Source organism: Chinchilla lanigera, unplaced genomic scaffold (assembly GCF_000276665.1).
Source record: "Chinchilla lanigera isolate Chin_1 unplaced genomic scaffold, ChiLan1.0 scaffold00098, whole genome shotgun sequence".
In the NCBI taxonomy this organism is placed as follows: Eukaryota; Metazoa; Chordata; class Mammalia; order Rodentia; family Chinchillidae; genus Chinchilla; species Chinchilla lanigera.
In genome coordinates this window covers 450,552-478,440 of record NW_004955499.1, presented here as the reverse complement: position 1 = coordinate 478,440, position 27,889 = coordinate 450,552, and the positions used below count along the sequence as shown (strand labels likewise).

At 45.6% G+C, this 27,889-nt stretch overlaps 1 protein-coding gene across 3 annotated transcripts; it reads left to right on the top strand.

Annotated features, from left to right (window-relative positions):
* Window positions 1-82: 82 nt before the first annotated feature.
* Window positions 83-27,576, top strand: LOC102003671 (zinc finger protein 431-like). 3 transcript variants are annotated; one of them, XM_013505568.1, is made up of 4 exons: window positions 83-211; window positions 22,941-23,067; window positions 23,274-23,334; window positions 25,140-27,576. In XM_013505568.1, exons 1-4 carry the CDS (start codon window positions 203-205, stop codon window positions 27,262-27,264), a joined length of 2,322 nt encoding a protein of 773 aa, XP_013361022.1. In that variant the 5' UTR covers window positions 83-202; the 3' UTR covers window positions 27,265-27,576. The 3 variants fall into 3 exon arrangements, with proteins under 3 accessions (XP_013361022.1, XP_005406558.1, XP_013361023.1); XM_005406501.2 differs by lacking the exon at window positions 83-211 and adding an exon at window positions 220-464; XM_013505569.1 differs by lacking the exon at window positions 83-211 and adding an exon at window positions 18,510-18,869.
* Window positions 27,577-27,889: the final 313 nt, after the last annotated feature.

The following is a 27,889-nucleotide window of genomic DNA, read 5'->3' as shown; positions in this document are numbered from 1 at the left end:
AGCAGGAGCCAATCAGCGACGCAGAGGCGGGCTGCACGAACTGTCCAATCGGGTGAGTCGAGGTGGGCGGGCACTTCCGGTGTCATGGCTCCGTGTGCTGAGCCCGCTGCAGAGGGTCCCACGGCTCGCTAGCCCGCCTTCTGGGACTTCTGTCGGCTGCAGGCTGCGTGGGAAGCACCCTGGGAGACCAGGAAGCCACGCGATGGTGACGGTGGGGGACCCAAGCCGGGGAAGGGCTGGAGTCGGGCTGAGTCTGACAGGAAATGGCCAGAGCCCGCTGTGGGGGCCGGGCCCCGAGGTCCTCCCGCTCCTCGGCGCTGTGGTCCCCTCCCTCCCTCGCTAGGCCGCGTCAGGCTGACGGCCGCGTCCCGGGACCCCGTCCCACGGCTCACTCCCCGCCCGCAGTACCATATGGTGTGGCCGTGTGACAGCAAATTTCTGCCCAGGAGCTGAGAGGCGCTGAGGTTTGGAGGCCGGAGTGGGCTTATTCATGCCGTCAAGCCGGATGGGGGTCTTCCCAAAGAATTCCGGCCCCAGGGGCCGGCGGGGCTTATGGGGTTGCAGGAAGCACAGGTGCAGAAACAGTGCCTTGTCGTTTGGGGATTGGTTCTTGGGCTGTGCCTCATAGTGACCAGCCGTTTTTGAGAAACAGACACTTAATTGACTAACAGAAAATGAAGTTCACCTGCCGTTACTTGGGCATCAGAAAATGAAGTACAAGGTGGATTGCATTGCCAGGGAGGCAACACAACTTTATGTCTGGGGCGGGGGGCATTTTCCGTTATAGCAGCACAGCCTCAGCAGCCTGGGAGAGCAGGGTCTCCGGCGGGACTAGATTCAGTGGGGCTTGGAGCCGGGGCGGCCGGGGTGCTGGGAGCCTGGGGTCGTCGCTCTCAGGAGCAGAGCTGGAGGCTCCGACGTTTGCAGATGTGTGCGCTGCAGGATGTCACACCCACCCGCGCTCCTCAGACCTCCGCCTTTTCCTACTCAGTGAATTCCCGAGTTTCCAATACTTCCCCTCATTGCGATGCAGGATGTCACACCCACCCGCGCTCCTCACACCTCCGCCTTTTCCTACTCAGTGAATTCCTGAGTTTCCCATAGTTCCCCACACTGTCATTGTCATAATGCATGTTGATAAGGGCCGGGAGAATCCCAGGAAAGGCCTGCCATCGCAGGTGATGTGACCCGGGAGCGGTGCTTCCCGAGCACGCCCTGAACTCCTGCGCGGCACACTCAGCAGCCCAAACACTTACCACCTTGTGTGTGTCAGACCCCAACTTACAATGAAGAACAGAGCTCATAGTCTCACCGAGTGGGCTGTCAGACAATTTTGCAGCCACTTGTTAAGCAACTGGTTTTGGGGAAGTGACCTTGTTAAGCTACACAGACACAAGTGTGAAGTTGCCGGCTGTCCGCATGACTCTTTTCTGTGACGCAGAGGCCGTGTCTCCTCTCCTTAGAAGGCCCAGCCCCGTATCTAACCCCTCACCCGCGTGAGTTTCAGCTCTCCCTGTGTTAGGAGAGTTTGCATTGGAGATAAGAATAGCGCAGATTCCTGGAAGCTCCTGAGTGGGCGGCCAGGTGGCTGCTCGACCCAGAGCTAATTGAGAGAACCAGAGTGCAGTAATTGCTTATTTATTAAGTGACAACGGATCACCGGTGACTCTGTATTGAAAACGACCATTTGAAACTCAGGTTCTCAAACCAGTTTTCTTACTGTGTGAGGTGCAAAGGAAACGGATTCTAGACAGACAGTGGTTATTTTGCACTTGAGGTTCCTGGAAAGTGGGGAGCAAGGAGTGGCCTCACCTCCTCGCAGTAGTGAGGGCTGCGTTCTGTTTCCTGAGGGAGTTCAGACTTGGTCTTCTATCTGCAGCTCACCAAAGATTTTTAATTCTCATCAGTGTGACTTACTTCCCAGCTCTGCCTCTGGCCATTTTCCCTACCTCTGTGCCTTATTCATGAGGCAGCAAAACAAACTGTTCTTTACCATCTGATGATTTAAATGAGGCCTTCGGAGAGTTTAGAATGCTGACGAATGTGGTGGGGATATTAATGCATTACCAGTGTGGAAAGAGGTAGTCTTCTCTGTCAAAATATATAGTTAAAATGACTTCACTTTATAAGAATCTCTACCTATATAAAGTCCTAGTTTTGTAAAATGTACCTGTGCTTCTTTCACCATTCTTTGAAAACTTGAGGCAAAAGGCTGTGTGCCTGTCCAGCTGCCTAAAACTTTGTAATAAAGGCTTTGTGGATCACAGAATTTTCTCTGCCTAGCAACCATGACCTCATGAAATGAGCCGATCAGGTTAGATCGTGAGACCACGCTGCACCAATGGTGTGAGGACAGTGTGCATCAGGGATAAAACAGCGCTCTCTCAGCCTTCGTGCTTGCCAGCGCCAGGCTGTGCTCTCTCTGCAGAGGGAAGGTTCACCGTTCTGAAAAACTTTTGAAAGTTTATTTTCTTTTGTCCTGTTTGTGACACCAGAGAATTTGTACCCAGTACCAAGGGAGGAGAAAGGGTCCTTGCTAAGGACAACTTTCTGAAAGTGCTGTGTGTTAAATCGAGCTGAGACGCACATTGACCTGGGGCGTCTGCATGGACGGGGACACGTGATACTGGCAGCTTAGGGAAGGGCAAGGGCTGTCACCCCCGAGATCATTGCTGTCGTCCCTGCACTGCTTCTACACATTGATTTAAGATTGAAAAATTGACTGAGATGGACTCTATAAAACAAGCACTGAAGCAGAGGTAAATCCCCAGAGTGAGGCACGAGTAGGAGTAGAAGGGATTTTTTAGTAGGGAGGAGCAAGGGGAGGAAAAGGGAAATTTGTGAGCAGGGCTTGTGGGAGGGAGGTGAAACCAGCAATGACAACAGTGACCTCCTTCCCCCGAGATCACATGGGTCTCAATGTGACAGTAACTGAAGGACTGTGTGCTGTCTCGGCCTGAGTGGGTCAAAGGTCACAGGCCTAAAGAAGGCAGGGGACCCTAGTACTAGATACTACTAGGTAAGTGTGTCTTCTGTTGCTACTAATCAGTTCACCTAATCATTTGGGGGCAAAATTGATATTAGGAAACTGGTCTGGTATGCTTAATAATAATAGGGTGGGCGTCATCGCTGAGGCAGAATGGAAACAGCTTTCTCTTAGTTACAAGATTTCAACGTGTATTTGATGTTTTTTATTGTTTTGGGACTGAATGCAGGAATTTGGCTCTGAGCTGCATAATCCCCATATTTCTTTTCTAATTTTTGAGACCTGGTCTTGCTCAGTTGCCCAGGCTGGCCAGGATTTTGATAGTGCGTCCACCTCCCTCACTGCTGCGAAGACAGGCAGGTGACATTTCTAGTGCAGGGATGGGGTTCTCTAGTCACGTGGTTCACTGAGATTTGAGCACCTGGGGAGAGTAAACATCAGTGAGGCCCGGTGGGGCACACCTTTAATCCCAGCTGCGGGGGACTGAGACAGGAGCATTGCAGCACCAAGCCCAGCCCGGACAGTTGAGCAAGAGCCTGTGTCACTATGGAGTAAATATTTTGGGGTGTTCCTCCAGGGTAACTTGCGTGACATCCTGAGTTAAATTGTAGTACTGAAGAAAAAGAGAAAACTTACTCACTGAAATCGTTCGGTTTTGTAATTTATTTACGCCTCTCACTAGTGGTACATGGTATAACACCTGCTCATGATGGGACGGCAGTCATGAGTCAGTGCCCTGTCAGCAGCTGCACACCCGGGTGCAGAGCCAGTGACTACAGTGCGCTGTACTCCATGATGTTCATGGGCTACTTAGTATTTTATTATGAATTTGTCTACGTGCTACATAAATATCCCAAAGTACAGGGGAAGGAGTATGTGTTGAGCAGGTTTAAAGAAGGCTTGACCATGATTGATTAACCAGGTATGTTCTGTGCATTTTGAATATATTTTATTTTCATCTTTTGGTTGATCACAGTGTTTCCCTTTTGAACTCAAGTGATATCTGTAGACTCATTTCTTGAACTCTGTACAAAGTTTTGTAGATCTTGACATGCGTCGGAGTGTTTCCTGTGTTGGCTGCTGTACTGACCAGCTTCCAGAGCAGCCCGGCCAGAACAGTGTGAGCACTGTTTGGAGAGGGGACACTACTCTGGGGTATTTTGCTTTATAGCTGCGCTTGATTGTTCTGACTTTTTACAACATTCCTGTGCTGAAGAGGTCCCTTGGTCTGGTCAAATTCTCTGGTTTCCATCACCACAGCAAGGGAGTAGAACAAAATTTTTGCTTGAAGACACGGGGCTGAGCAGTTTGACACAAGACACCAAGCACGTGCCAGGCTAAAGAGATAACACTTCCGTTCCTACTTCTGATTTGTGCTGACTCTGGGAACCCTTCTATGTGGTTTAACCTGGGATCAGCCTCACTTCTTCACTGGGGTGCTCAGTGCTACGATCCCGGTTCCTCTTCCATCACTTAAATGATCTGAGGGCAGGTCTGTCCAGCACTCTCACTGCTGAAATGCTTCCCCTTTCTAGTGACTTATAACTCTGAGGAAAGAAATTACTGTGAGCCTTTGTGGTGTGTTTCATAAATGACAAGAGTCAGCAATATCTGAAATTCCAATAAGTGTGTCCTGGGCTCCCCACACTCTGAGGCTGAACTTCCATGTTGGCATCGTGGGGAAGCCCCTGGAAACAGCCTGTGGAGAGAGACACAGTTGGATAAAGCACAGCTTCAGTTCAAGGCCCCCTTAGTCTTCCCCTCTGCAGTGGGCGTCAGCATAGACCATGAGGCCGTGGGGTCTGTTGTGGTTTCTCATGCTAGTGACTTCGGAGAAGTAGTGCAGGAGGTGAGGACAAGGAGAGAGTGTGCAAGGATAGGGAGGGGACTTTGGGTAGTGTTGTTCTGCTTGGGTTTGGTGTGCAGCCTTGTAGTCTTGCTTTGCCCTTTTTGGGTGTCTTGTTATTCAGGAGCTTCTGTGTTCACTGCACCTGCTAAGGTGGTGGTTCTCAGGCATCGCTGAGTGTGCTCATCAGAACATGGGAGTGTGTCTCCGCTCTCTGGTTATACTCAGGATGCAGAGCGTGAGCGAGATTTATAGCACAGTTAGCGGTCAGGGATGTTGCTCAGTGTCACATAACACACAGAACAGCCCTTGAGAGAATGACATATTGGCCCTAAATGTCACTAGCGCTCTGCTTGCAGGTGTTTCTTCTTTCACACTTGTGGCCCTGCTCAGCACTGCTGGGTTATACTCCACAGCTCCATGCCCAGTTCCTGCTGTCTAGACCCTGGAGAGTGACGGGTACAGACATGTTCAGGCTGGCCTTCAACTCGATTATGGAGCCCAGGCTGGCCTTGCACTCATGGTGATTTTCCTACTTCAGCCTCCCGAGTGCTGGGATTACAGGCGTGTGCCGTGACACCTGGCTCTAAAACACCTTATTTGGCTTTCAGTTATGGAAAACTGGCTTGTCTCTCTGTCACTAGGGAACATGCCTCAAGCACGTTCTTTTGTTGTCTTAGAAGCAGATTCGAGAAAAATGTCGTAGATGCTCAGGGCTCAGGAGCCTATTTGCTGGTGCACAGAGTATGTATCCATTTCACATCTTATTTCATGATGCAGTAAGTACTATGTTTTTTTGGTACAGGGAGTCGAACTCAGGACTTCACACTTGACTGGCAGGCGCTGTGCCACTGAACTATATCTCCAGCCCCCAGTTAACATCTTAATGTACCCCATCCACACCTCCACCTGTGGGCTGTAGTTCCTGTTTCTCATAGCCAACCAACAATAGGGATTTTCTAATTTGATGAGTTGCATGGATTATTAGAAAAATTTAATTTTGTGGGGGTAGGGTACCAGGAATTGAACTCAAAACTTCACCCTTGCTAGGTAGGTGCCATGCCACTGAGCTATAGCCCCAGCCCTGGAAAATTTAATTATATCTTCTCATTTTTTCTCTTTTTATGTCTCTGTTTTGTGTTCTTTTTCAATTCCTTGTATAAAACATCTGCTTCTAGCATATTTTCATATTTTTCATGATGAATTTTTTATAAAAATGTTCTTTTGTTTTTGGTATTTTATCATCAGCTGTAGAGAATGAAAATTTCTTTTCATAGTTTTTGCATGTACATGTTAATTTCATAAAATATTTTCTTTCCTGATGGAAAGAAATTAACTTTCTCTAAGTTAATTTTTGTATCTTCAAAAAGCAACCTTAACACTTGTGCCTCTTTATTTTTTGAAGATATCCTCACTGCTACAGTTTCTTATACACTAATTTTCCATGTTTTACTTTCATATTTCATATAAATTTTTTAATCTACCTAGAGTGCATATTCCAGTGTTTGTGAGGCAAAAATTAGATTCACCTGGCATATAAAATGAGCAATTTACCAACATAAAGTTATGATTTATATACTTTATTCATCCTGCCAACATCATCAAATCTCAGTTTGCTTAAAGCCAGTGTATTTTTTCCTACTTCTTATAAATTTAGTGTGTCTACTCGTTGCCTGTGTTTCAGGCATATGTGACTGTAACTTTGTAGAATGTTCCAAATAATGAGAAAGGACATATCTCTCTTCTTTACTTTTTTATTTGAAATTTGAAAAATACAATACTATCCTTTGTTTTTTGGAAGTAATTCTAGTAGATGTTTCATAAATTTGGTTATTTTACATGTATTAAGCACCTGCCTGGCAAGTGCAAGGTCCTGAGTTCGATTCCCGGTACCAAAATAAATAAATAAACAAACAAACAAACAAATTTGTACAAAGCGTTTAAAGAATTCCTAGCATAGTGCATCATGAAATCTGAATCTGTCCATGAGTCTCCTGATATTGAGATCATCTCCAGTTTTATTCCTATGTGTGATTTTTCTCCTTGGCATGTGGCAAACCTTTAAAGAATCTGTTGGGAATACTATACAATATTTTTTTAAAAGACTTTTTAAACTGTGTGTTGTGAGAGATCATTTCTAGGTGTGAATAATGTCCTTGCTTTACAGTGACAAGTGGAGATATTTGCATTAAGTTAACAACATACTGGTGGAGACTGAGTGAGGGAGCAGGTGGAGCATCCAGTTGACTCCTTTCTAAGCAGATTTCAGAAGGATTTGCAAAAATTTTAAGCAAGTTCAATCTTGTAATTAAAAGTATTCTTGATAATGTAACTTTTTCCCTAAACAGTTCCTTATAGCCAAATGGCATAGGGATATTTTTGTACTTTTGATTCTTTTTTTGGGGGGTGGCTTTTTTAGACAAAGTCTCGCTGTGCAGTTCAGGCTGGCCTTGTGGTCACTTTGTAGCCCAGGCTGGTCTCAAACTTGCAACAATCCTCCTGCCTCAGCCTCCCAAGTCCTGGGAGAGTACAGGCTTGTGCCACCATGGCTGGCATTACATTTTTGATTCTGCTAATAACAAACTACTTCCTATTTTCACTGATAATCAGCTTAATACTGGTACTTAAACAAGAGCATTTTAGAGTTCTCTGTATTTTTTGGGGGTGCTAACCTTCACATCAAAATGTCTAAATGCTATATTTTTGTATAATTTATTTTCTTAGTGTGTATCATGGAGCTTCATCGTATGGGCCTAGTTTTAATTTTTATTAAAATTATGACTTAAACTCATTATTTAATGAGAATTAAAACTGTGAGAAACTGACTTTTTCCGGTTGATCTTGCCTTTTGCAAGATATTCTTTCTATCGTTACTTTTGAAATTTGCATCTTGTTCTTTTTTTTTTTTTTTTTTTTTTTTTTTTGTCTTTTTGAGACAGGGTCTCGCTATGCAATTCAGGCTGGCCTTAAGCTCAATTTGTAGCCCAGGCTGGTCTCGAACTCGCAATGATCCTCCTGCCTCAGCCTCCCAAGTGCTGGGAGTAGAGGTGTGCGCCACCAGGCCCTGCAAAATTTTTGTTTTATTTTGTTTTTTTGTTTTTCTTCTGGTACCAGGAATCAAACTCATGACCTTGTGCTTGCCAGGCAGGCACTGTGCTGCTGAGCTAAATCCCCAGCCCCTTGCATCTTGTTCTTTTATCATTCATGCATTGTGATTTTATCCCTTTTATGTCGATCTTCTGTCATGTTTTGTGTCCTCTCTGTGTTGTCCTGTGTTAACATACAAATTTTTGTTGCATGTGACCACATACTTGAAACAATGCATATTCTTGACTTATTTGTATTTTGAAATTCATGTATTATGTCCTAATTGTAACATTTGTTAGTTTTGTTGTATATGTGCTTTATCAATTTATTAATCACATTACTGTGTGTTTCTTCATTTCAGAACTTTTGAACCGGGTGTGGTGGTGCACGCCTGTTATCCCAGCACTTGGGAGGCAGAGGCAGGAGGATCGCTGTGAGTTCCAGACCAGCCTGGGCTACAAAGTGAGCTCAAGGCCAGCCTGAACTGCATAGCGAGACTCAAAAAGACAAAAGAAAACAAAATAAAACCTATTGAAAAAGGAACTTTTGATAGTAATTAACAAGAACTTTTAGAAAAATTTGTGTCAAAATTGAAATAATGAGATCAGTTCTTTCTTTGTTTCGACTTTTTGTGGTGAGTTTCACCACAGCCCTCCTGAGGGGCCCAGTAAGGAGCAGAAACCCTGCTCACCGTGCGAGTGGTCTCCTGAGCTGTTTGGTCCTCCTTGTCCCCCACTCTGTCTTCATTTTATCCGCCAAATCAGGGTGTGCTGTGCGCAGGGACGGCGCACTGCCTCCTCTGTGGGTATCGTCTGCCTGTGTGTGGCAGCTCTCCAGCCTTTCCTCTGTCAGGTCTGTCCAGCCCAAATCCTAAACCATCTCCCAAGAGACCCTGCGCAGTCTGAAAGGAAAGGTGGAAATCCTATCGCTGTTACCCTCAGGGACAAGGGTCAGAAGAGCAATGGAAGGAGGCCTTTCCCCACAAACTCCTACCTGGGGGAGGTGAGGCTGGGGACGCGGTAAATGGCAGCACGTTGGCCTCTGCGTTTCTTCCTCCTCCTCCACCCATCTGTCCTCTCTCCTTCCCACTCTCCCTCCTTACAGTACTCTTTTTTCTTTTTATTTCCTTTTCTCATTCTTCTATTCTTTTTTTGGTCCCTTTTCTTACTCTTTCTCCTTTCATCCTCCTTTCTTCCACCTTCTGCTCTGGTGCCCCTGCCTTTTTGCTTTGCCTCCGTCGTGTCTCCCCTTCCTCCCACGTTTCTCTCTTGGTTCTCCGTGTTCCCAGTGCAAACCCTGCTAATGCAGGGAGAGCTGAGCCCCATGGGGAACGTTGGGCAAGGGACCGGGCCTTTAAGAGTAGAGGACATGTGGCCTCTGTCACAGCCAACAGTCGGCTCAGAGCCCGCAGTGAAACATGACAGACCACTCCATGAAGCTCCCCTTCCACAAGGCCGCTTTCTGAAGTGGGGAAACGAGCTGCTAAACTAGTTGCTGGAAAATTCCTCTGTCGCCCACCACCCGCAGCCACAAGAATGAATAGGAGTAAAAGGGATTTTTAACAGGGAGCAGCAAAGGGAGGAGAAGGGAAACAGGGGGCAGGGCATGCAGACAGAGGTGAAAGGAGCATGACAGCAGTGAGCTCTTTCCCCTGAGATGTGACAGTGATTAAAGCGTGGTGAGCTGCCTGGGCCTGAGAGGGTCCGAGGGCACAAGAAAGCAGGGAGCCTGGTACCAGGGACTGTCAGTGTCTTCTCTTATTCCTGATCAGTTCACTGGATCGTTTGGGATGCAAAATCGGACATTAGGCAGCTGGTCTTGTAGATTTAAAAAGAGACAGGGCATCATCCTAGAAGTAGCGTGGGAAGGGGTTTTTCTTGGATACAAAGATGTGAAGGTGTGTTTGACGTTCTTATTGTATGGACTGGATGCAGGAATTTGGCTCTGAGCTCCGGCCCTTTTCTCTGTTTTAAATTTTTGAGACCTAATCTTCCTCGGGTGCCTGCCTGGGGAGGACTTCTGATACCGTGCCCACCTCCCTCACTGCTGCGAAGACAAGCAGGTGACGTTTTGCCAGTGCAGGGGGGCGTTCTCTGATCACCATGAGTTACTGAATTTCAGAGTCCGGGTACAGTAACCACCAGTGAGAGCTGGTGGTGCACACCTTTAATCCGTGCTGCCCGGGAGCCCGAGACGGGAGCATTGCAGCACCAAGCCCGGACAATGGCGCGAGACCCTCTTTTAATACTGAGTAAATATTTTGCAGTCTTCCTCCAGTCTAACATGCATGAGGCCCTGAGTTAAGTCTTCAGTATTAAAGATAGAGAAAACTTATTCACTGAAATCTTTCAGTTTTGTAAGGTATTTTCTTGTCTCGCTAGTGGTACATGGTACAACACCTGCTCATGATGGGGCGGCAGTCAGGAGTCACTGCTCTGTCAGCAGCTGGACACCAGGGTGCACAGCCAGTGGTTACCGTGCCCTGTACTCCATGATGTTCATGAGATATTTAGTATTTTATGATGAATTTTCATGTTACATAGATTTCCCCAAATACAGATCAAGGAATGTGTAGAGTGTATTCTGTGCACTTTCGGTACATTTTATTTTCAACTTCCTTTGGATTCGTCACAATAGTTTCCTTTTAAAACTCAAGAAGCACCTGTAGATTCATGTCTTGAGTTCTCTATAAAGTCGTTTGTAGAACATGACCTTCATCAGATTGCTTGCTGTGTGGAATGCTGTACTGACCCTGTTCTCCAGAGCAGCCCAGGCAGTAAGTAGTGTAGTACTGTGCTGCAAAGGGAACAGTGCCCTGGCATTTTTCTTGTTGTTGTTAGGTAGGTTTTGTTTTTTGTTTTGTTGTTTATTTTTTGTTTGTATTGTTTTTGTTTTGCTTTGACTGTATTTTTTGATTCATATTATAAAGAAGTCCTCTGCTCTCATGAAATTCTCTTGCTCACATGATTTATATCTGTCTGACGAAAGAGATGACCTTGAGCTTTTCTTATGTATTTCAAATATGGCAAGAAACTGCAATCCCTGACATTCCCCTAAGTATGTCCTGGGCTCCCCACACTCTGAGGCTGAACTTCCATGTTGGCATCGTGGGGAAGCCCCTGGAAACAGCCTAGGGAGAGAGACACTGCTGGATAAAGCACAGCTTCAGTTCAAGGCCCCTTAGTCAGTCTTCCCCTCTCCAGTGGGCGTCAGCATACACCATGAGGCCGTGGGGTCTGTTGTGGTTTCTCATGCTAGTGACTTCTGAGAAGTAGTGCATATGGGGTGCAAGGATAGAGGATTTTGGGTAGTGTCATTCATTCTGCCTGGGTTTGGGGTGCAGAGAATTCTGGCAGCTGTTGTGGTCTTCATTGGCACATTGTGGTTCCGTGGCATTCAGGAGCTCACACGTCCTCTGCATCTGCTGTGTCGGGCATTCTCAGGCACTTCTGCCTGTGCCCGTCAGAAAACGTGCGTGTGTCTCAGCTGTCTTGTTATACTCAGGGTGGAGAGCATGAGTGAGATCGTATGGGTAGAGATCAAGGAGGTCAATCAATGTCACATAACACACAGGACAGCCCTTAAAAGGTATGCAATATTGCCCCTAAATGTCCCTTGTTTTCTGCTTGACAACATTTCTGTAGGTGTGTCTTTCCACATTTGTGGCCCTGCTCACCATTACTGAGTTATACTCCACAGCTTCATGCACAGTGTTCCTGCTGTGTGTAGACCCTGGAGAGTGACGGGTACAGACATGCGCTCTACCGCTGCGCTACACGTCCAGCTCCTGTGCATTCGTGTTTAGTGTGCCCCCGTGGGAGTATGTCAGAGGGTTCATCCTGTGTGTTCATTAATTCTCTCAGTATTGTTGTCTAGATTTCCTTCCTTCACTGTATGTCTCCTGACGGGGTCTGCACTCTATGTCTTCATAACAGTTTACTTGGTTTTCCACAGTTCTGGGCAAGCAGGCTTATCTAGTCTGTCACTAGTGAAAATGCCACCGGCACATTCTTCTGTTGCCGTAGAAGCAGATTTGAGAAAATGCCATAGCTGCTCGGGGCTCAGAAGCATCTTTGCTGATGCATAGAGTGTGCATCCGTGTAACATCTTAGTGTACCCGCGCACACTTCCGCCTGTGGGCTGTGGCTCTTATTTTCTCATAAACAACCAACATTAGCCTTTCTAATTTGATGAGTTTCTTGGATTTGTAGGAAAATTTAATTATGTCTTTTCATTTTTTCCACTTTTCATGCCTTCATTTTATAGACTCTATTTTCCTGTGCAAGGCCTTCTATGAAATACTCGCTTTTTTCTGATTCTCGTATGTGTGATGAGAAATTTTTGTGGTAAAAACTTCCTTTTGTTCCTTTGTTTTTAATCAGGTGTGGAAAATCAACATTCCTTCTCATATTTTTCCATTTGCTTGTTATTTTCATAAAGTATTTTCTTTCCCATAAAGTATTTTCTTTCCTGAGCAGTGAACCTAAGTTACTTTTCATGTTTTCAAAGTCATTTTTATATTTGTGCCTTTTCAGTTTATTTTTGAAGATATCTTCACTCCTACAGTTTCTTTTATAATACTTTTTTACAGGGATTACTTTCATGTTTTGTAAGTGTTCTAACTAGAGTGCACATTAGAATATTTGTGATGCAAAAATCAGATTCACTTGGCAAATACAATGAGCAATTTACCACCATAAAAGAATGATTTGTACATTTGATTTGTCCCGCCGTCCCTATCAAATCTGTTTGTTTAATGCAAGTGTATTCCTTGGTCCTTCTGATGAATTTAGTGTGTGTACGTGTTGTCTGAGTTTCAGGCGTAAGTGACTGTAAGTGCAGAGCATGTTCCAAATAGTTGGAAAAGATAACTCTGTTTCTTTACTCTTTTATTTGAGATTTGAAAATAGAACAGTGTCCTTTGTTTTTCAGAAGAAATTCTAGTAGATGTTTCTTAAATTTAGAGTTGTTTTACTTGTACTACAAATATAGTGTGTTAAGTGTATAACTGAAATAATTCCTGGAGTACTGCATCATCAAATCTGACCCCGTGTGCCTCTCCTGATATTCAGAACATCTGCTCCACTTTTATTTCTATGTGTGATTTTTCTCTTTGTGCATGTTGCAGAATTTGGAAGAATTTGTTGATCATAGTGTACAATAATTTTTAAAGAATTCCTAAACTCTGTGGAGTGTGAGGACATTTCTAGGTGTCAAAAGTGTCCTTGCTTAGGGTCGGGAATTTAGCTCAGCTGTGCAGTGCCTGCCTGGCAAGCATGAGGACTTAAGTTCAATTCCCAGTACCTAAAAAATTTAAAAAGTCATTTTTTTACAATGACATTTGAGGAGATATTTTCATTAACCAAAGAACATATTTGCAGAGTCTGAGTGAGGAAGCGGGTGGGGGCGTCTGGGTGATTTCTTTCAAGAAAGATTTCAGATTGTATTTTCAAAAATTTTAAGTAAGTTCAGTGTTGTAATTAAATATATTTTTGACAGTGTAGGTTTTTTTTCCCTAAAATGTTCATTATATCCACATGGTATAGCAACCTTCCTGCAGTTTTCATTTTAGCATTTTTTTTCCCTTTTTCACTAATAATCACCTCACTACTGGTCTTTAAAAATAGCCTTTAGATTTCTCTGTAGTTTTTGTGTGTACTGACCTTGAGATCAAAATGTTGAAGCGCTGTATTTACTTTTAATTTGTCTTCTGATTGTGTATCTTGTAGCTCCATCATATCCCACTGATCTTTCCTTTGCCAACATAGTCTCCCTGTTACTGCTCTCAGATTTAAGTCTTGAGTCTTCTGTCATACCTGCAGAGAGTTTAGCTCTTCCATTTCAATAGTTTGCCGTCTTGCCTGTGTTGTCCTGTGGTAACGCGTGGCTGTTGCTTCATGTGACAACATAGTGCACACGGCGAATACCCTTGACTTCTCATTTTGAAATCATTCATGTACTATTCATGTACTACGTACTAGTCGTGTCTCCACTGAGTGTAACATTTGCTAGTTTTGTGGTATATGTGTTTTATGAAGTTATTAATCACGTTACGGGTTTTTTTTTTTATTCAAAACCTTGAGGAAATAATTCACAAAATGTGGGTTTTAGAAAATATTCATCTCAAAATTGAAATAATCAGATCAGTTCTTTCTTTGTGGGTTCCTTTTGTCATGAGTTTCACCACAGCCCTCCTGAGGGGCCCAGTAAGGAGCAGAAACCCTGCTCACCGTGCGAGCTGCACAGTCCTCCTTGTCCCCCGCTGTGTCCTCACTTCGTCCGCCACCTTCCAGGTCTCTGCGCTGAGGGACAGCACACTGCCTTCTTTATGAGTGTAATCCATCTGGTTTTTGGCAAGCTCTCTGGCCTTTCCTCTGTCAGGTCCGTGCAGCCCAAATCCTGAAGCACCTCGCAGGATACTCGCAGAGTCTGACAGGAAAGGTGGAAATGCTGTCGCTTTATCCCTAGGGACAAGGATCAGAAGAGCCATGGAAGGAGGCCTTTCCCACCGGACTCGCACCTGGGGGAGGTGAGGCTGGGGACGCGGTAAATGGCAGCACGCTGGCCTCTGCGTTTCTTCCTCCTCCTCCTCCGCCCATCTGTCCTCTCTCCTCCCCACCCTCCCTGCCTTCCACATTCTGGTTTTGCTTTTTACTTTTTCTCATTTCTTTTTTGCCTCCTTTCTCTGTCCCTTCCCTTTGTTACTGTTTTTCCTAACTTTCATCCTCCTTTCCTCCACTTCGTACGTCATTGCCCTCCCTCAGGTCTCTCTGTCTCCCGCCTTGCGCTCTCCATTCGTTATCACTAGCGGCATCGCAGATACCTCTCCAAGCTCTCTGTCCATTTACTAAGTACAGATTGTCTTTTGCCAGCTTTAGTAAAGTATAACTTCCGGTTTGATTCACTCGCTTAAAACCATAGGTCACGCATAGCCGCGTCCACTTAGAGTGTCTCATTTTGCTCCCAAACAAGCCCTTCCTCCTAAGTCTCCTGTTTCCCCAACCCGTAGAAATGACCGATCTCCCATGTGCTTCCGCCCTGGCCGTTCCGCGTAGGTGGGTAATTCAGCACAGCTTCTGTGTCTGACTTGTTTGCTGACATTTCCAAGATGGATTTCCACTGTGGCGTTTATGAGAAAAATGGTTAATTTTTCTGAATGAATAATATGGAAAGCTTACATTTTTGTTTAGTCATCCATTTGTGGACATTTCGGTCATTTCTACCTTTCAGGTTTCGTGAACACTGAGTTGAAGTGTTGCCGTAAGGTGCGCTCCAGCCTGGTAAATGTGTCAGGTCACCAAAGCGGTTAGGTAGAAGTTTATGAAAGAAAAGCTCCTGAGAAGAGAAAGCTTGAAAGTGGGTTGCAACTGATAGTATAGGCTTTTTTTATACAGTACAGTCTAGGGGTTTTTATACAGTGAAATCACCTCAGGTGAAGCTAAATTCAACTGTTGTGTTGCAAGTGCAGTTGCTTAGTTAATACTGATCTGAAACTGAAACACCGCACTTTCCAAGGGTTCCGGGCACCTTCCTCCCACCGTGCTTTTCGCCATCCTCTTTGTGTCTTAATTCCCAGGGCATCATGGCCTGAATCTGGGAGTCATCAAATCTTCTCCTTTATGCTGTGGGTCTGGGCTGTTCTGCCCCAGTAACAGGAGGTGGGTGCGACACCCACCGTTGCCAGATTTAATCCGCGTTTGGAATACAGGGTCTCACACTCACCAGTTGTGACCTCAGTCCTGATCCTCATTGTGATGACAGTAAATTCCTGTATTTCTAACTACTTTTTTCACACGTAAAAGTCATTGTTCGGTGTTGATATGGCAGAAAATCTAAAACAAATTGAACATTACTGGTCGTGAGTTGCACTGTCTGAGGAATCATCATGCTTGCTAAAAGTCATTGTTAAATCCACATCATTGAAAGCAATAAAAATAAGAGAAAGTTTCCATTGGTGTGTTTAGAATGCCAAGAAGGAGGAATTACTCATTTTTGAAGAAGAAAATGGAGTCATCTTTCAAATGACAACTTTTCGAAGGCGACTGCATGCTAACCAGTAACGGATGCTCTAGTTAAAGTGGATGGTCCTCATGTAACCTCTCTAGGTATGAGTGAAAAGAGACATGGGTCCCATCTCTCGCATAACCCTTACAGTCTTAGATAGTTTGTAGACATTTTTTAAATCACAAAATGCTTATTGAGGTAACTTTTCATAAAGGAGCACTGCTGCAGTGTTTAAGAACCAATGTCTGTTTAGCCTTCCCATCAGTTGTTAGTTATAAAAGGGTTTTTTGGTCGGGGAGGAGTAAAGAAGGGGTGGAATGTGGGAAAAGAGGCCGGTGGAGTGTGGCCAAGTCAGGCCTTGAACTGGAAAAGATGTACCTTGAGCTCAAAATATTTTAGTTTGTCAATGAACAAAGTGTCTTATGCTGGCTAGGATTGGATACCAGTAAAATATCAGAGAACTAAAGGAAAAAGGAATTTTAGAAATGTTAGATTAGTAAGCCTTTTGTCACCGAGTTGTATAAACATCCATGGGTGAAATTGGAACTTAGAAAATTTTGTCTGCCCTTGTGGTGTGTTAAGGGATTAAGGGAAAAGCATTCTGTCATTGGATGGGTGCTTTGCTTGAGTCCAGGACACGTGCTCCCCTCTATATCCATTTGAAAAATGAGTAGTAGTATTAATAGTAGTGGTAGTAGTAAGTTTTAAGAGGGCCTCACAGTGTGACACAAGGTGAGGGTTTACCTCGTGATCCTGCTTTGTTTGTGACAGTGGCGTGGCTGCAGGTGTGGATCATCAAGCTCTTCTCCGGTGGGGTTTTAAAAATCGTGTCTCCTTGCCAAGCTCAGAGTCTTTGGTTAAATTAAACAGCATCAACTGTGTATTCATTTTCATGTCCAGGATGGTGTAACATTTGCCAGTTGAGAGTATGTGATGCCTTGTGTGAAAAAAGTCCTTGAATTCTTCTGGCGGTGTATGTCTGTGAAGTTTAGATTAGTTTTGTATGTGTAGTGCCATTTTTTAAGCATGATATTTCCCCGATTCTGGCATTGGAATGTTAAAGCTGTCACAAGTTTTTGAACTGCACAAATGTCTTTTTACTATAAGCCTCTTTGAGACAGTTGTCTTCATTTGTGTCAACAGGAAGGGTCTGTGCCATCCCGATATCTTCTGAATAGTGACTCACGGTGAAACACATCGTGTGCTTCCGCCTGAAATCTGCTTTTGGAGCTGTGCGCACCGAGACTGCGATCTCAGTCGTCAGAATCGTGGCAGCTGTGGGTGCTGCGAGTGTGCAGCTTGGGCCAGCTAGAGCGAGTTCCTTTTGGAGACTCGTTTGGTGCTTAGCTAACAACATACCTGGGTTCAGAACAGAAATTGGGGAAAGAAATAGGTCAGGATTCAAATGACTGTGGGTGAGTGTTGCTCTCTGCTCAGGATAAGGCCTACGTAATTAAAGCAGTTTTACCCTGGGAGGATGTTGAAGCGGGCTGGGTGGGATCCCAGATTCAGATTTCCTTGTTTCTCATGTCTGGCTCACACACTATCTGGGGTGAGACCCCCCGGGCTGCGTGGTCAGAGTGAGGGTGATGTGTAAGCTCAGGATGTGTTTAGCTTCTCTGTGTGGGTTACCCGTAGACCTGCAGTGAGACACGCTTCTCCCTGGCCTGCATCCGTTACTTCCCTGTCTTTGGATATGTTAGGATCTTCGATGTTGCTCTGTTGATTTATCTTCGAAAGTGTTTCTTGTAATTTTGAGAAGACTGTTTCTTCTGCACTGGTTAGAGGAAGCAAATGAACTATTAACTAATATTCAGTGAGACTACTGCTCCATCTTGGTTGAAGTATATCATGATTTTTGCGTTCTTGTTCCATTAATTATAGCTAGAAGTATTTTCATCTTCCAAAACATTCACAACGCTGAATTTCTCTTCAATTTCAATGTTTTTGCATCTCATTTGATGCTTTGCTAAGTAAAATATTTATTAAGCAGTATTAGTTCTTCAAGAACTGCGTTTTATATGATCATTTGATTATGACATCCTTATTTTCTTGTAGGTACAGATTGAGTACTGTCAGACTCATAGATTAGGCAAATTCTATTTAATCAGTGCTACACTGGTTTATATTTATGAATAACATTCCCTTTTCCTCGTATTTTCCTTTATGTATCTTATATTTGTGAGATTTGAAAAACATTTATATTTTCATTTACAGATGAAAATTTAATATACTTACAATTTAAAGCCTGATGTTTTGAAAAATTTATACATATTGGATGTAAAACTGTCAGATTGTTTCAAAATTCCATCATTTTTAAGTATATATATATTTTTTTTTTTCTAATTTTTTTTTTTTAATTTTTTGACTTTTTGAGACAGGGTCTCACGATGCAGTTCAGGCTGACTTTCTAGCCCAGGCTGGTCTCGGAAGTCACAACGATCCTCCTGCCTCAGCCTCCCGAGTGCTGGGACTACAGGCGCGCGCCACCACACCTGGCTTGTTAGTATACTGAATTTTTGTGCAGCTTTTTTGTTTTGGTTTCTGTTGTTTTATTTGTTCTGTTTCTAATAATTATGGATTTTCTCTCTGTCTTTGTTTTAATTGCATTTTATGTGGCTGAACTTTCTGTTGTCTCTTACGATGTTCAGTAGGATTTTGGCCTAGCATTTTCTACTTTTCCAGGGTGAGGCATATGTATTTACTACTAATCCAAACCCCTCTTTGAAATGTCGTGTTGTTTCAGGGACAGTCATGCACCCTGGTGTTGGGGACCGTGAATTATGAAGGGACACGTTCTCTGTGTGTGCCCCGCTTTGCCCTGCCTTGTGGGCCGGTCTTGGAATGCAGAAAGCCTGCATCCTCCGGGTCAGCACTGAGCTCTGGATGGTCAGCGAGGCTGGGAAGCTTGCAGAGCAGGATGAGGTCTGCTGAGGACAGTAGAGGGTAAGCTAGAACCCAAGGGTGGGATGACTCCTAACTTGTTTCCTTTATGATGCTAAACTTGCCCTTTCGACCTCTACTTCTGTGTTGCTCTAGGAGAAGCACCGTCCCCGCCCCCGCACTGGCGCGTGGGATGGCGGCCAGCTGGAGAGTCTGGGTCTTTGTTCCCAGAGAACACTGGTCCTCCCAGGCCCTGCTTCCTTGCAGTGTTTGTGTCTTGCTCCTCACCTTTCTCACCATTACGCCGTAACTCTGGGCAGGAGATTGGGGACTCACTGCAGGGCTCCCCTTAACTGGCACTGTGGAAGGGTCTCCGATACCTTGGGATACTCAGTGTTTCCTGTCCTGTGCACAATTCATGTCACCCATATTCCGGAACAGCAGTGCTAAGAATCTAGTAGGTTGTTGGTGTTGTCAATTTTAACATAACTTGTTGGTTATAGAACAGAATCTGTGGCAATAGATTCATTTATTCTCTGCATTTGGACAACTTCTGCGTAGCCTTTTCATAAGGTCTGCATCTTTACTAGGGTTTCATCCAAGTCCCATTTTGTTGCCTTTAGGTTCTTTGTCTCTGGATGCCATCACTTTTTGCACAACTAAGGTAACTGCCTGATTCTCTTTGTCATTATTCTGTCTATGTAATTATTCACTGCCCATTTTGAGATCTCTTTTGCATAACTTATGTGATTCCTTCCTGAGCCATATTTTCCTCTTCCCCGTGGTTTTGTCGCTGTTGTTTATTGTTCATGGGTGAACATCTGAGTAGTCTCCTGAGGTAAATGTCAGCATCACATCATCCTTGAGTAGCAGTTAGGGAGGAAGATTGGAGTAGCTGGAGTTGGGTGCCTCACTGCCTGTAAAGTTTTTGTGTGTAGAAATGTCCCCGGGGTGCAGGCTGTGCAGAAGTTCTTTCTTTCAGTCAGAATTTATTAAACCCAGGCGTGGTGGCACACACCTGTAATCCCAGCATTCGGGAGGCTGAGGCAGGAGAATCATTGCAAGTTCGAGACCAACCTGGCCAACAAAGTGAGGCTCAAGGCCAACTTGAACTGCATAGCCAGACCCTGTTGCAAAAAGACAAACAAACAAACAAAAAAAGAACTTATTACAACACCAGCATTTTCAAATTGTTTGCTTTTTCCCACCCCATTGTCGGAAACATGAAACAATTTCTTCCTGACGCTCACTGTGAAATCCTGGCAATACTTCATGGGGTAAAAGGGAGTCATTTTTAGGTCCTATGAACTGGCCCCAGGCACTGCAATACAGCAGTATTGCAGTGCTCAGCAATACAGCACCTTCTCAGCAATACAGCACCTATATCCAGTAGCTCAGCAATACAGCACCTTCTCGGCAAGTGTGAGTCCCTGGGTTTGATTCTGGTTCCAAAACTAAGCACTGGCCCAAGGGCTTTTCACCTCTCAGAATTTCATTCTTGCTTAAATCTCTTTTATTGGGACATTGAAACTTCACATAGCTGTTTTCTGCTCCTGATTTTCTGTCAAAAGAATTTAGACTTGTGTTAACTGCGCCCTCATTTTTGCAGTTTGAAGAAAATGGGCGTGTTTAATCCTTGTGGGTTTTGAGTTTTTGGCTTTGTTGTTTAGAAGAGAACCGCGCTGTGTGTGTCACTCTAGGTGAACTGGAAGGCTGATCTTTTGATGTTGGGGGCGGTAGTTGCCCTGTCCTCCCTTCCCTGCGTCCATTTGAAGGCAGCGCGGTCACACGCCGGGTGACCTCGTAGCCCCCGGTGGGGGAATGCGGGGCTCGGCGCTCCTGCCCACGAGCCCGGGCGCCGTGTGAGCTGGCGAGCGTGTGCAGGCGAGCGTGCGCAGCCCCGCCTCCCCTCCCGCACCCTCCCAGAGCTGCATTGGTGCTGCCTGTGCCCAGGCGCTCAGCTTCCGCACTGATCATGAGCCTCAGTCCCACCCGCGGCAACTTGGCAGCTGTGCCAGGTGAGGACGGGAGCCCCGAGACCGGCCTCATTACGTGGGCACCAGGGGCCGGTGTAGGAGACTGCACGGCAAGAGCAGCACAGACAGCAGAGCGGGTGAAGTCAGCACAGCACAGGTTTTCACGCCTGTGTGCCCCTGGGCCGGGCGGCCTCGCGGGCACCCTGGCTGCTGGCTGGGTTTTCCTGGGGTGGAGGCACGCCGCTGAAACTCCGAAACGCACTGCGCATCCCGACCCTGAAAGACCCTGACGGCCAGCTTCCACCCTGCTGTGGGGTTGAGGTCCGCCTCCCAGCGCTGGTGGCATTTTTCAAGCGTCTGGAGCTGACTGAGGAGGGAAGTGCCTCCTGAAGGCCAGTTGGCCTCCGGGGCCTCTGGGCCTCGGGCCACAGAACGTCTGAGGGCTGCAGCCAACCCAGGCGGGTTTTCATCTTCTGTCTGGGGTGTCTCGTCAAGCCTATCAGGACCGATGCCCTGTGTGCTGCCTTCTGTGGAGCTCCTCAGCCAAGCAGGGGACCCGACGGTTTCGGCCCCCCAGCAGCGGGTTGTGCGTTCCGATCCAGCCAGTTGGAGCCCCAGATCGGGTGGTTCAGGGCACGGTCGCAGAGCGCTCCCGAGGATGCAGCACAGGGCAGCCGTGGTCGTCTGCAAATCCTAAAACCTAACACACCCCCGTTCCTCAGGCAGGACGTTAGGAGAGAGTAAGGTTTATGCCGTCCCACCTGCGGTCCTGAGGTGGATGAGGTATCGGGCTGCATCTCGAACGTATCCGGTGTGTCTGAAAGGGAGCACCGCGCTGACGGATCCGAGGGAGGCTGCACAGGAGCGTTCCCTCCTCTCCCGCCCGCGCTCACGGTGGGAGTTGGGGAGCAGTGACGGGAAGAGGCAGAGCTGCAGCCTGGAGCAGGTCTGAGGCGGAGTTTGGGGAGGGGATGGAGGAGGGGGTCAGGTTCAGAGGAAGTGCAGGACAGGTGGAGGGGATCGCTGTCAGCCGGGTGGGGGATCTAGAGCAGGGGAGGAAGTGGCTGCAGCCGCCCTGCAGGGAGCTCCTCGGCGGTGCGGGGCTCTGGCCGCTGGGGCTGTGGGAGGTCGCCCGGGTACAGTAAAATCAGGTGGGTCCATCGTCAGGGAGAAGTCGGCGTTGGGGGGAACCGGAGGGGGCGCGGGAAGGAGGGAGAGAGAAGGATCTCAGGGATCGCATGCCGAGCGCAGGGGGGAAACTGCCCAGGGTGAACAGTGCCTGCACGTGAGGCGCCGCAGGCCGCTTCCCCGGCCTGTGGCAGCAGTTGTCCAGATCTCGCAGGACGGAGAGAGCAGAAGTGCATGCTCTGGCCGCTCGGTGTCCTTGTCTACCTTGTATTGTGGACGTGCTGTGGTACCAAAAGTTCAGGTGCTTTTCTGTCACATTTGCAGATGTTTTGGGGAGTGAAAGAAAATTTTCAATTTTTTGTTTAGTATTACTGCCAGTTAAGTTTGCAAAGTACTGGTGATTGGCACATTGCACATACATTTTCATCCTATGCATCCGCTGTTCCTCTCCCTTATGCCACCGTTCAGGTCTCTGACCCATAGGGTGTTATGGGTTCCTTAATCTGATGGCGTTTTGTACTACAAACTGTCATGTTTTCATTAGCGTTCCAAATTATCATTCATCAGTTTTGCTTAATGTTCAACGAAGGCTGTGTGTATGAAAGCAGGTAGAAGTGTAAAAGTGCTGTCGAAAGAGAGTCAGCGGGAGTCAATTCCCTAAATAACAAATTGAGAAAAATGATATTTTCTGACCCCTCACAGTAATTCTTAGGTATTTGCCTAGCTTACATTTTTCACTTGGATTCTAACATCCGGCCCTTGTCTGACCCGTGCTTTAGTGACTTGATACAAGTAAAACTGGGATTAACCAGCGGGAGAAGCAGAGTTCCCATTCTGCTGTTGCTTTAGCACTGAACTCCGGTGTAGCGTCACCCTTCCTGTGAGACAAGTGCAGATGGGTGGAGAACACATGTTTGATGACCAAAGTAAACTTTTGGAAAACACAGCCTTACATGAGCTTTTATGAGCTGAGATATTTCATGTTGTGACTCTCACTCTTTCTCCTGGAAATGCGTGTCTGGTGATGTAGGAGGCCGTGACCTTCGAGGATGTGGCTGTGAACTTCTGCAGGGAGGAGTGGGCTTTGCTGGATCCATCCCAGAAGGAGCTCTACAGAGATGTGATGTGGGAAACCGTTAGGAACCTGGCTGCCGTCGGTAAGGACGACGCCGTTCTCTCATTTATGCACCCAGAGAGCATTGGCTGGAGCTCACCAGCAGTTTCTTTAGTGGGAGGGTGTAAATGTAATGAGGCATCTTCCAGGCACGGTCCGTTTTACCATGAGTCCAACTGCAATCTACTGATTTTCATACAAGTAATATTTCACATTAGTAATTGTTACATTTCTGGTTCTGCACTTCAGGAAGAAACCCAGGTGAGCAGAAAGTTCAAGATGGGTACAGAAATTGCAGGAAAACTCTAAGGTAATTATGAGAAGAAAGTTCCTCAAGTGTCAGAGCGTGAAACCCAATCGAACTGCACAAACAGGACCATGTCCAGGTTGCTTTAACCTCACATTTCTCCAAGGATTTACACACATCTAGTACCTGTGATGTGCAATGACATATTTGAAACATTCCAGTATGTCAAATGTATGTCATAATGATATTATTCAAAAAAGTAACATTTTCGATTGAATATAAAATAACAGACAACCAGTTGTGCTGGCACCTGCCTGTAATCCTAACATTCGGGAGGCTGAGGCAAGGAAACTGCCACAAGTTCCTGCTCAGCCGGGGCCACATACTGAGTTCCAAGCCAGCGTCAATTTTTGAGAGAGACCAGGTCTCCAAAAAAAGTACAAATAAATTATGTTCCATGCTCAGTATTACGGATATATTGAATGAAATTGCATTTAGCCTTTGAGGACCGGTGTATATGAACCAAATACTGAGAGCTAACTTCTAATTATATATACAAGTGTTTTTGAAAGACCACCTTCATATCAAACAAAGTATATGTGATATTATATGTAATCCAATGTGATATACACATTCAGTGTTTGAAAAATTGCAAAGGTGGATGTATTCAAAACCCAAATGAATGCCACTGTTCTGATCACATTTCTTTGCAAGCAGACCTCCAAAGCACACCGACTGTCCGTGTTCCAAAATAGTAGAAGGTACAGCTGCATGTCGTCGTTGGGACTGTCAGTGTGGTGTACCATCTATGCACATGTGCATAGTGATTCCACAGGAAACGGAAAATTAGAAATTGCATCTTGTAATCATATTACAGGGGTCCATAAGTGCTCCTTCGTACCTGCATGATTAGCAAAGCTAAGCTCTGCAAAAAGCCTCAGTGCCCATTTATAGATGAATCGATGAAGGAACTGTGAGATAGCCTGTTCATAAAGAGGCTCGCTGGGGACCCTAGAACCCTGGCGAGCTCAGGCAGAGATCATGAATTCCTGCTCAGCCTGGGCAACGTAAGGATTACTGACCCCCTCCACATAAAATCCAAGAATCCCTTGGGGTATGTCAGTGCCAGCATTCTGGTTCAATTTCCAGCGCTGAAATCACGTGGTATGTACACATAATGGGGTAGTTCTCATCCACAGAGGAACAAAGTGATGTCATTTGCTGAAATATGGATGGCGCTAGCATGTATACAGTTAGATTAAATAAGTCGGAAATTTCAATCTCCTCAGTTGTATTTCACATGAGAATCCGCAGCATTCGTGCAGGAGTAAATAGAGGAGAGACGGAAAAGAGACAGGCAGACACTCTGGAGTGGGGGAAGGGGCTCAGTGGACGGAGAGGGGTGGGGTCATGGAGCAAAAGTTACCAAAACATGTCAACATATTGTACGTGTCTCATCAACAGGTGTTCCAGTTCCTCAGGATGAAAGCAAATATTGTGTATTACAAGCATGTCAGTTGCAAACTCCCTAATAAATCCTATGGCTTGGCCAAAAGCTGCTTCCCAGGCATCATTCAGAATGTGCAGTAAATTGATGATTAAATATTATCATGGGACATCAAAGTAGATCTCCTCATGATAAATCATTATCAAAAAGACACCTTTTTTTTGTCTTTTTGAGAGAGGGTCTCACTATGCAGTTCAGGCTGGCCTCGCACTCACTTTATAGCCCAGGCTGGCCCCAAACTCGCAGCGATTGTCCTGCCTCAGCCTCCCAACTGCTGGATTACAGGTGTGTGCCACCACGCCCGGCCCAAAAAGACACTTTTAAATGTGATTGGTTGTTTTGTTTCTTTTGCCTTTTACAGACGTGAAGAGGTAGAGAGATCATCTGAATATAAATTACGGTATCAGCGTGAAGAAATGGTTGCTTTGACTCCAGGTACAGATGTGCACAGGACAGCTGGTAGAAAACCAGGTGAAGGCCTTTCGTCTGGAAGGCCCCTGGCAGGTCATTCAGCAGCAGATGGACCCGTCGTGGCTAACAGTGTGCTCGAACCATATGAGCAGCAGGGGTTTCAAGAGAAGCTCTCTTCCTGTGATAAACATGGCAAAGCCTGCCCAGAACTGCAGTCCTTTCAGAAACAGGCAAACACGAGTCCTGGGGAGAAACTCCAAGAATACGCGCCATGTGTGAAATCCTCCTCTGATTGCGCTGAAGAAAGTACCATTGAAGAGAAGCCACTTGTATATAAGCAAGATTTGAAATCATTCATTACATGCAATGATGTTCAAATTGGGGAAAGAAGTTGTAGTGACGTGAATACGCATATATGTGTACCACATGCAAAAGATTTTAATTCTCACCATGATTTTCAGACACATGAAGGCACTCACACTGGAGGAAAAATCTACACGTGTAACCACTGTGACGAATCCTTGGCTAACAATTCATTTGGTAACTGTGAAGGAACTCACACAAGGGAGAAGCTCTACATATGTACGCAGTGTGACAAACCTTTCAGCACAACTGTTAGTTGTCAAAAGCGTGAACGGCCTCGTGCTGGGGAGAGACCCTATGTACGTAAGAAATATGGGGAAGGTTTTCGCAGACAAGGTAGCCGTCAAGAACATGAAGGAACCCACAGTGGAGAGAAACACTACGTATGTCAGCAGTGCGGGAAAGGTTTCGCATCACACAGAAACTGCCAAAGACACACACAGACTCACTCTGAGGAGAAGCCGTACGTATGTCAGCAGTGCGGGAAAGGGTTCCACACCCACAGTAACTGTCAAGTACACGAAAGGACTCACACTGGGGAGAAGCCCTATGCATGTAAGCAGTGTGGGAAAGCCTTCAGCACACGGGGTAATTGTCAAACACATGAAAGAAGTCACACTGGGGAGAGACCCTATGTATGTCAGCAATGTGGGAAAGCTTTCAGCATACGTGGTGCTTGTCAAATACATGAAAGAATACACACTGGGGAGAGACCCTATGTATGTAAGCAATGTGGGAAAGCCTTCAGCACACACACAGAGCGTAAAAGACATCTGTGGACTCACACTGGGAAGAAACCCTACATATGTAAGCAGTGTGGGAAAGCCTTCAGCACACGGGGTAATTGTCAAAACCACGAACAGACTCACAATGCAGAGAAACCCTTTTTATGTAACCAATGTGGGAAAGCTTTCAGCAGACAATATACTTGTCAAGAACATGAAAGAACCCACAGTGGGCAGAAACCCTATGTATGTAAGCAGTGTGGGAAAGCTTTCAGCATTAAAAGTAGTTGGCGTGTACACGAAAGGAATCACACGGGGGGAAAGCCCTACATGTGTAAGCAGTGTGGGAAAGGTTTCAGCACACTCAGAGATTGTCAGGAACATGAGCGGACTCACACTGGGGAGAAACCTTACGTATGTACACAGTGTGGGAAAGTTTTTAGCTCAAAAAGTTATTGTCAGGTACATGAAAGGACTCACAGTGGGGAGAAACCCTATGTGTGTAAGCAGTGTGGCAAGGCTTTCAGCACACACAGGAATTGTCAACTGCATGAAAGGACACACACCGGGGAGAGACCTTATATGTGTAAACAGTGTGGGAAAGCCTTCAGTAGACAATATACTTGTCAAGTCCATGAAAGAACCCACACAGGGGAGAAACCCTATGTGTGTAAACAGTGTGGGAAAGCCTTCAGCACAAAAAGTTATTGTCTAGTACATGAAAGGACTCACACCGGGGAGAAACCCTATGTATGTAAGCAGTGTGGCAAAGCTTTCACCAGACTATATACTTGTCACCTGCATGAAAGAAATCACACTGGGAAGAAACTGTATGCAAGCGGTGCGCGAAAACTCTCAGCAGGCAAGATACCTGACAACTACGTGAAAGAAGTCACCCTCATGAGAAACCCTGTGTATGTGAGCAGTGTGGGAAAGCTCCCAGTACCCACGGTCATTGTCATAGGCGTGAAGGAGCACACGCTGTAGAATGCTGCCTATGTAAGCAATGTGGGAATGCGTGCCGTGTACGGCAGTGTCATCAAATACAGGAAAGAAATTCTGCTGGGGCAAAAGACTGAACAATAAGCAGAAGTCTTGTACAGCACTAAGTGTCATACACGGAAAAGAGGGAGTGAAATACCTGGATATAGGAAGTGACTTACACTGACATTACTTAGCCTGTCAGGAACCTTTCCAGTAAACCTGTGCAAATAATGACAAAGTATGTGATGCCCTTAACATCAGAAAACATACAAATGTATACGTGTTACTGCAAATATAGAACATGAGAAATCTTCATCTTTACATGACTTTTTTATGAAACACGGCCTTGAACAGTGGAGAGTTCATGTCATTGTGTATTACGTGGGAATACCTGTAGTCATTTTGGTAAATTCAGATGGCAGCTAAACACAGTATTGTGGAAAGCCAGTAACAGAAGGGGTGTGCACAGGTCCTCAGTTGTCCTGCATGCATGAAGGAACATGCCACCAAATCCCTCCGAGTGTACTAAGTTTTTGGTTATATTTTTCTAATCGTTTTATTGTTTCTCATGTAGTGTACGTCTAAAAAGTAAGTTGAATAAACATGAGATGTCAGTTATTTCTCCAGG

Excerpts from the sequence above, each read along its gene's own strand:
- LOC102003671 (XM_013505568.1), top strand. Across the intron at positions 23,068-23,273 it reads TAGGAACCTGGCTGCCGTCG|GAAGAAACCCAGGTGAGCAG; the intron begins GTAAGGACGACG and ends TCTGCACTTCAG. Across the intron at positions 23,335-25,139 it reads AATTGCAGGAAAACTCTAAG|ACGTGAAGAGGTAGAGAGAT; the intron begins GTAATTATGAGA and ends TGCCTTTTACAG.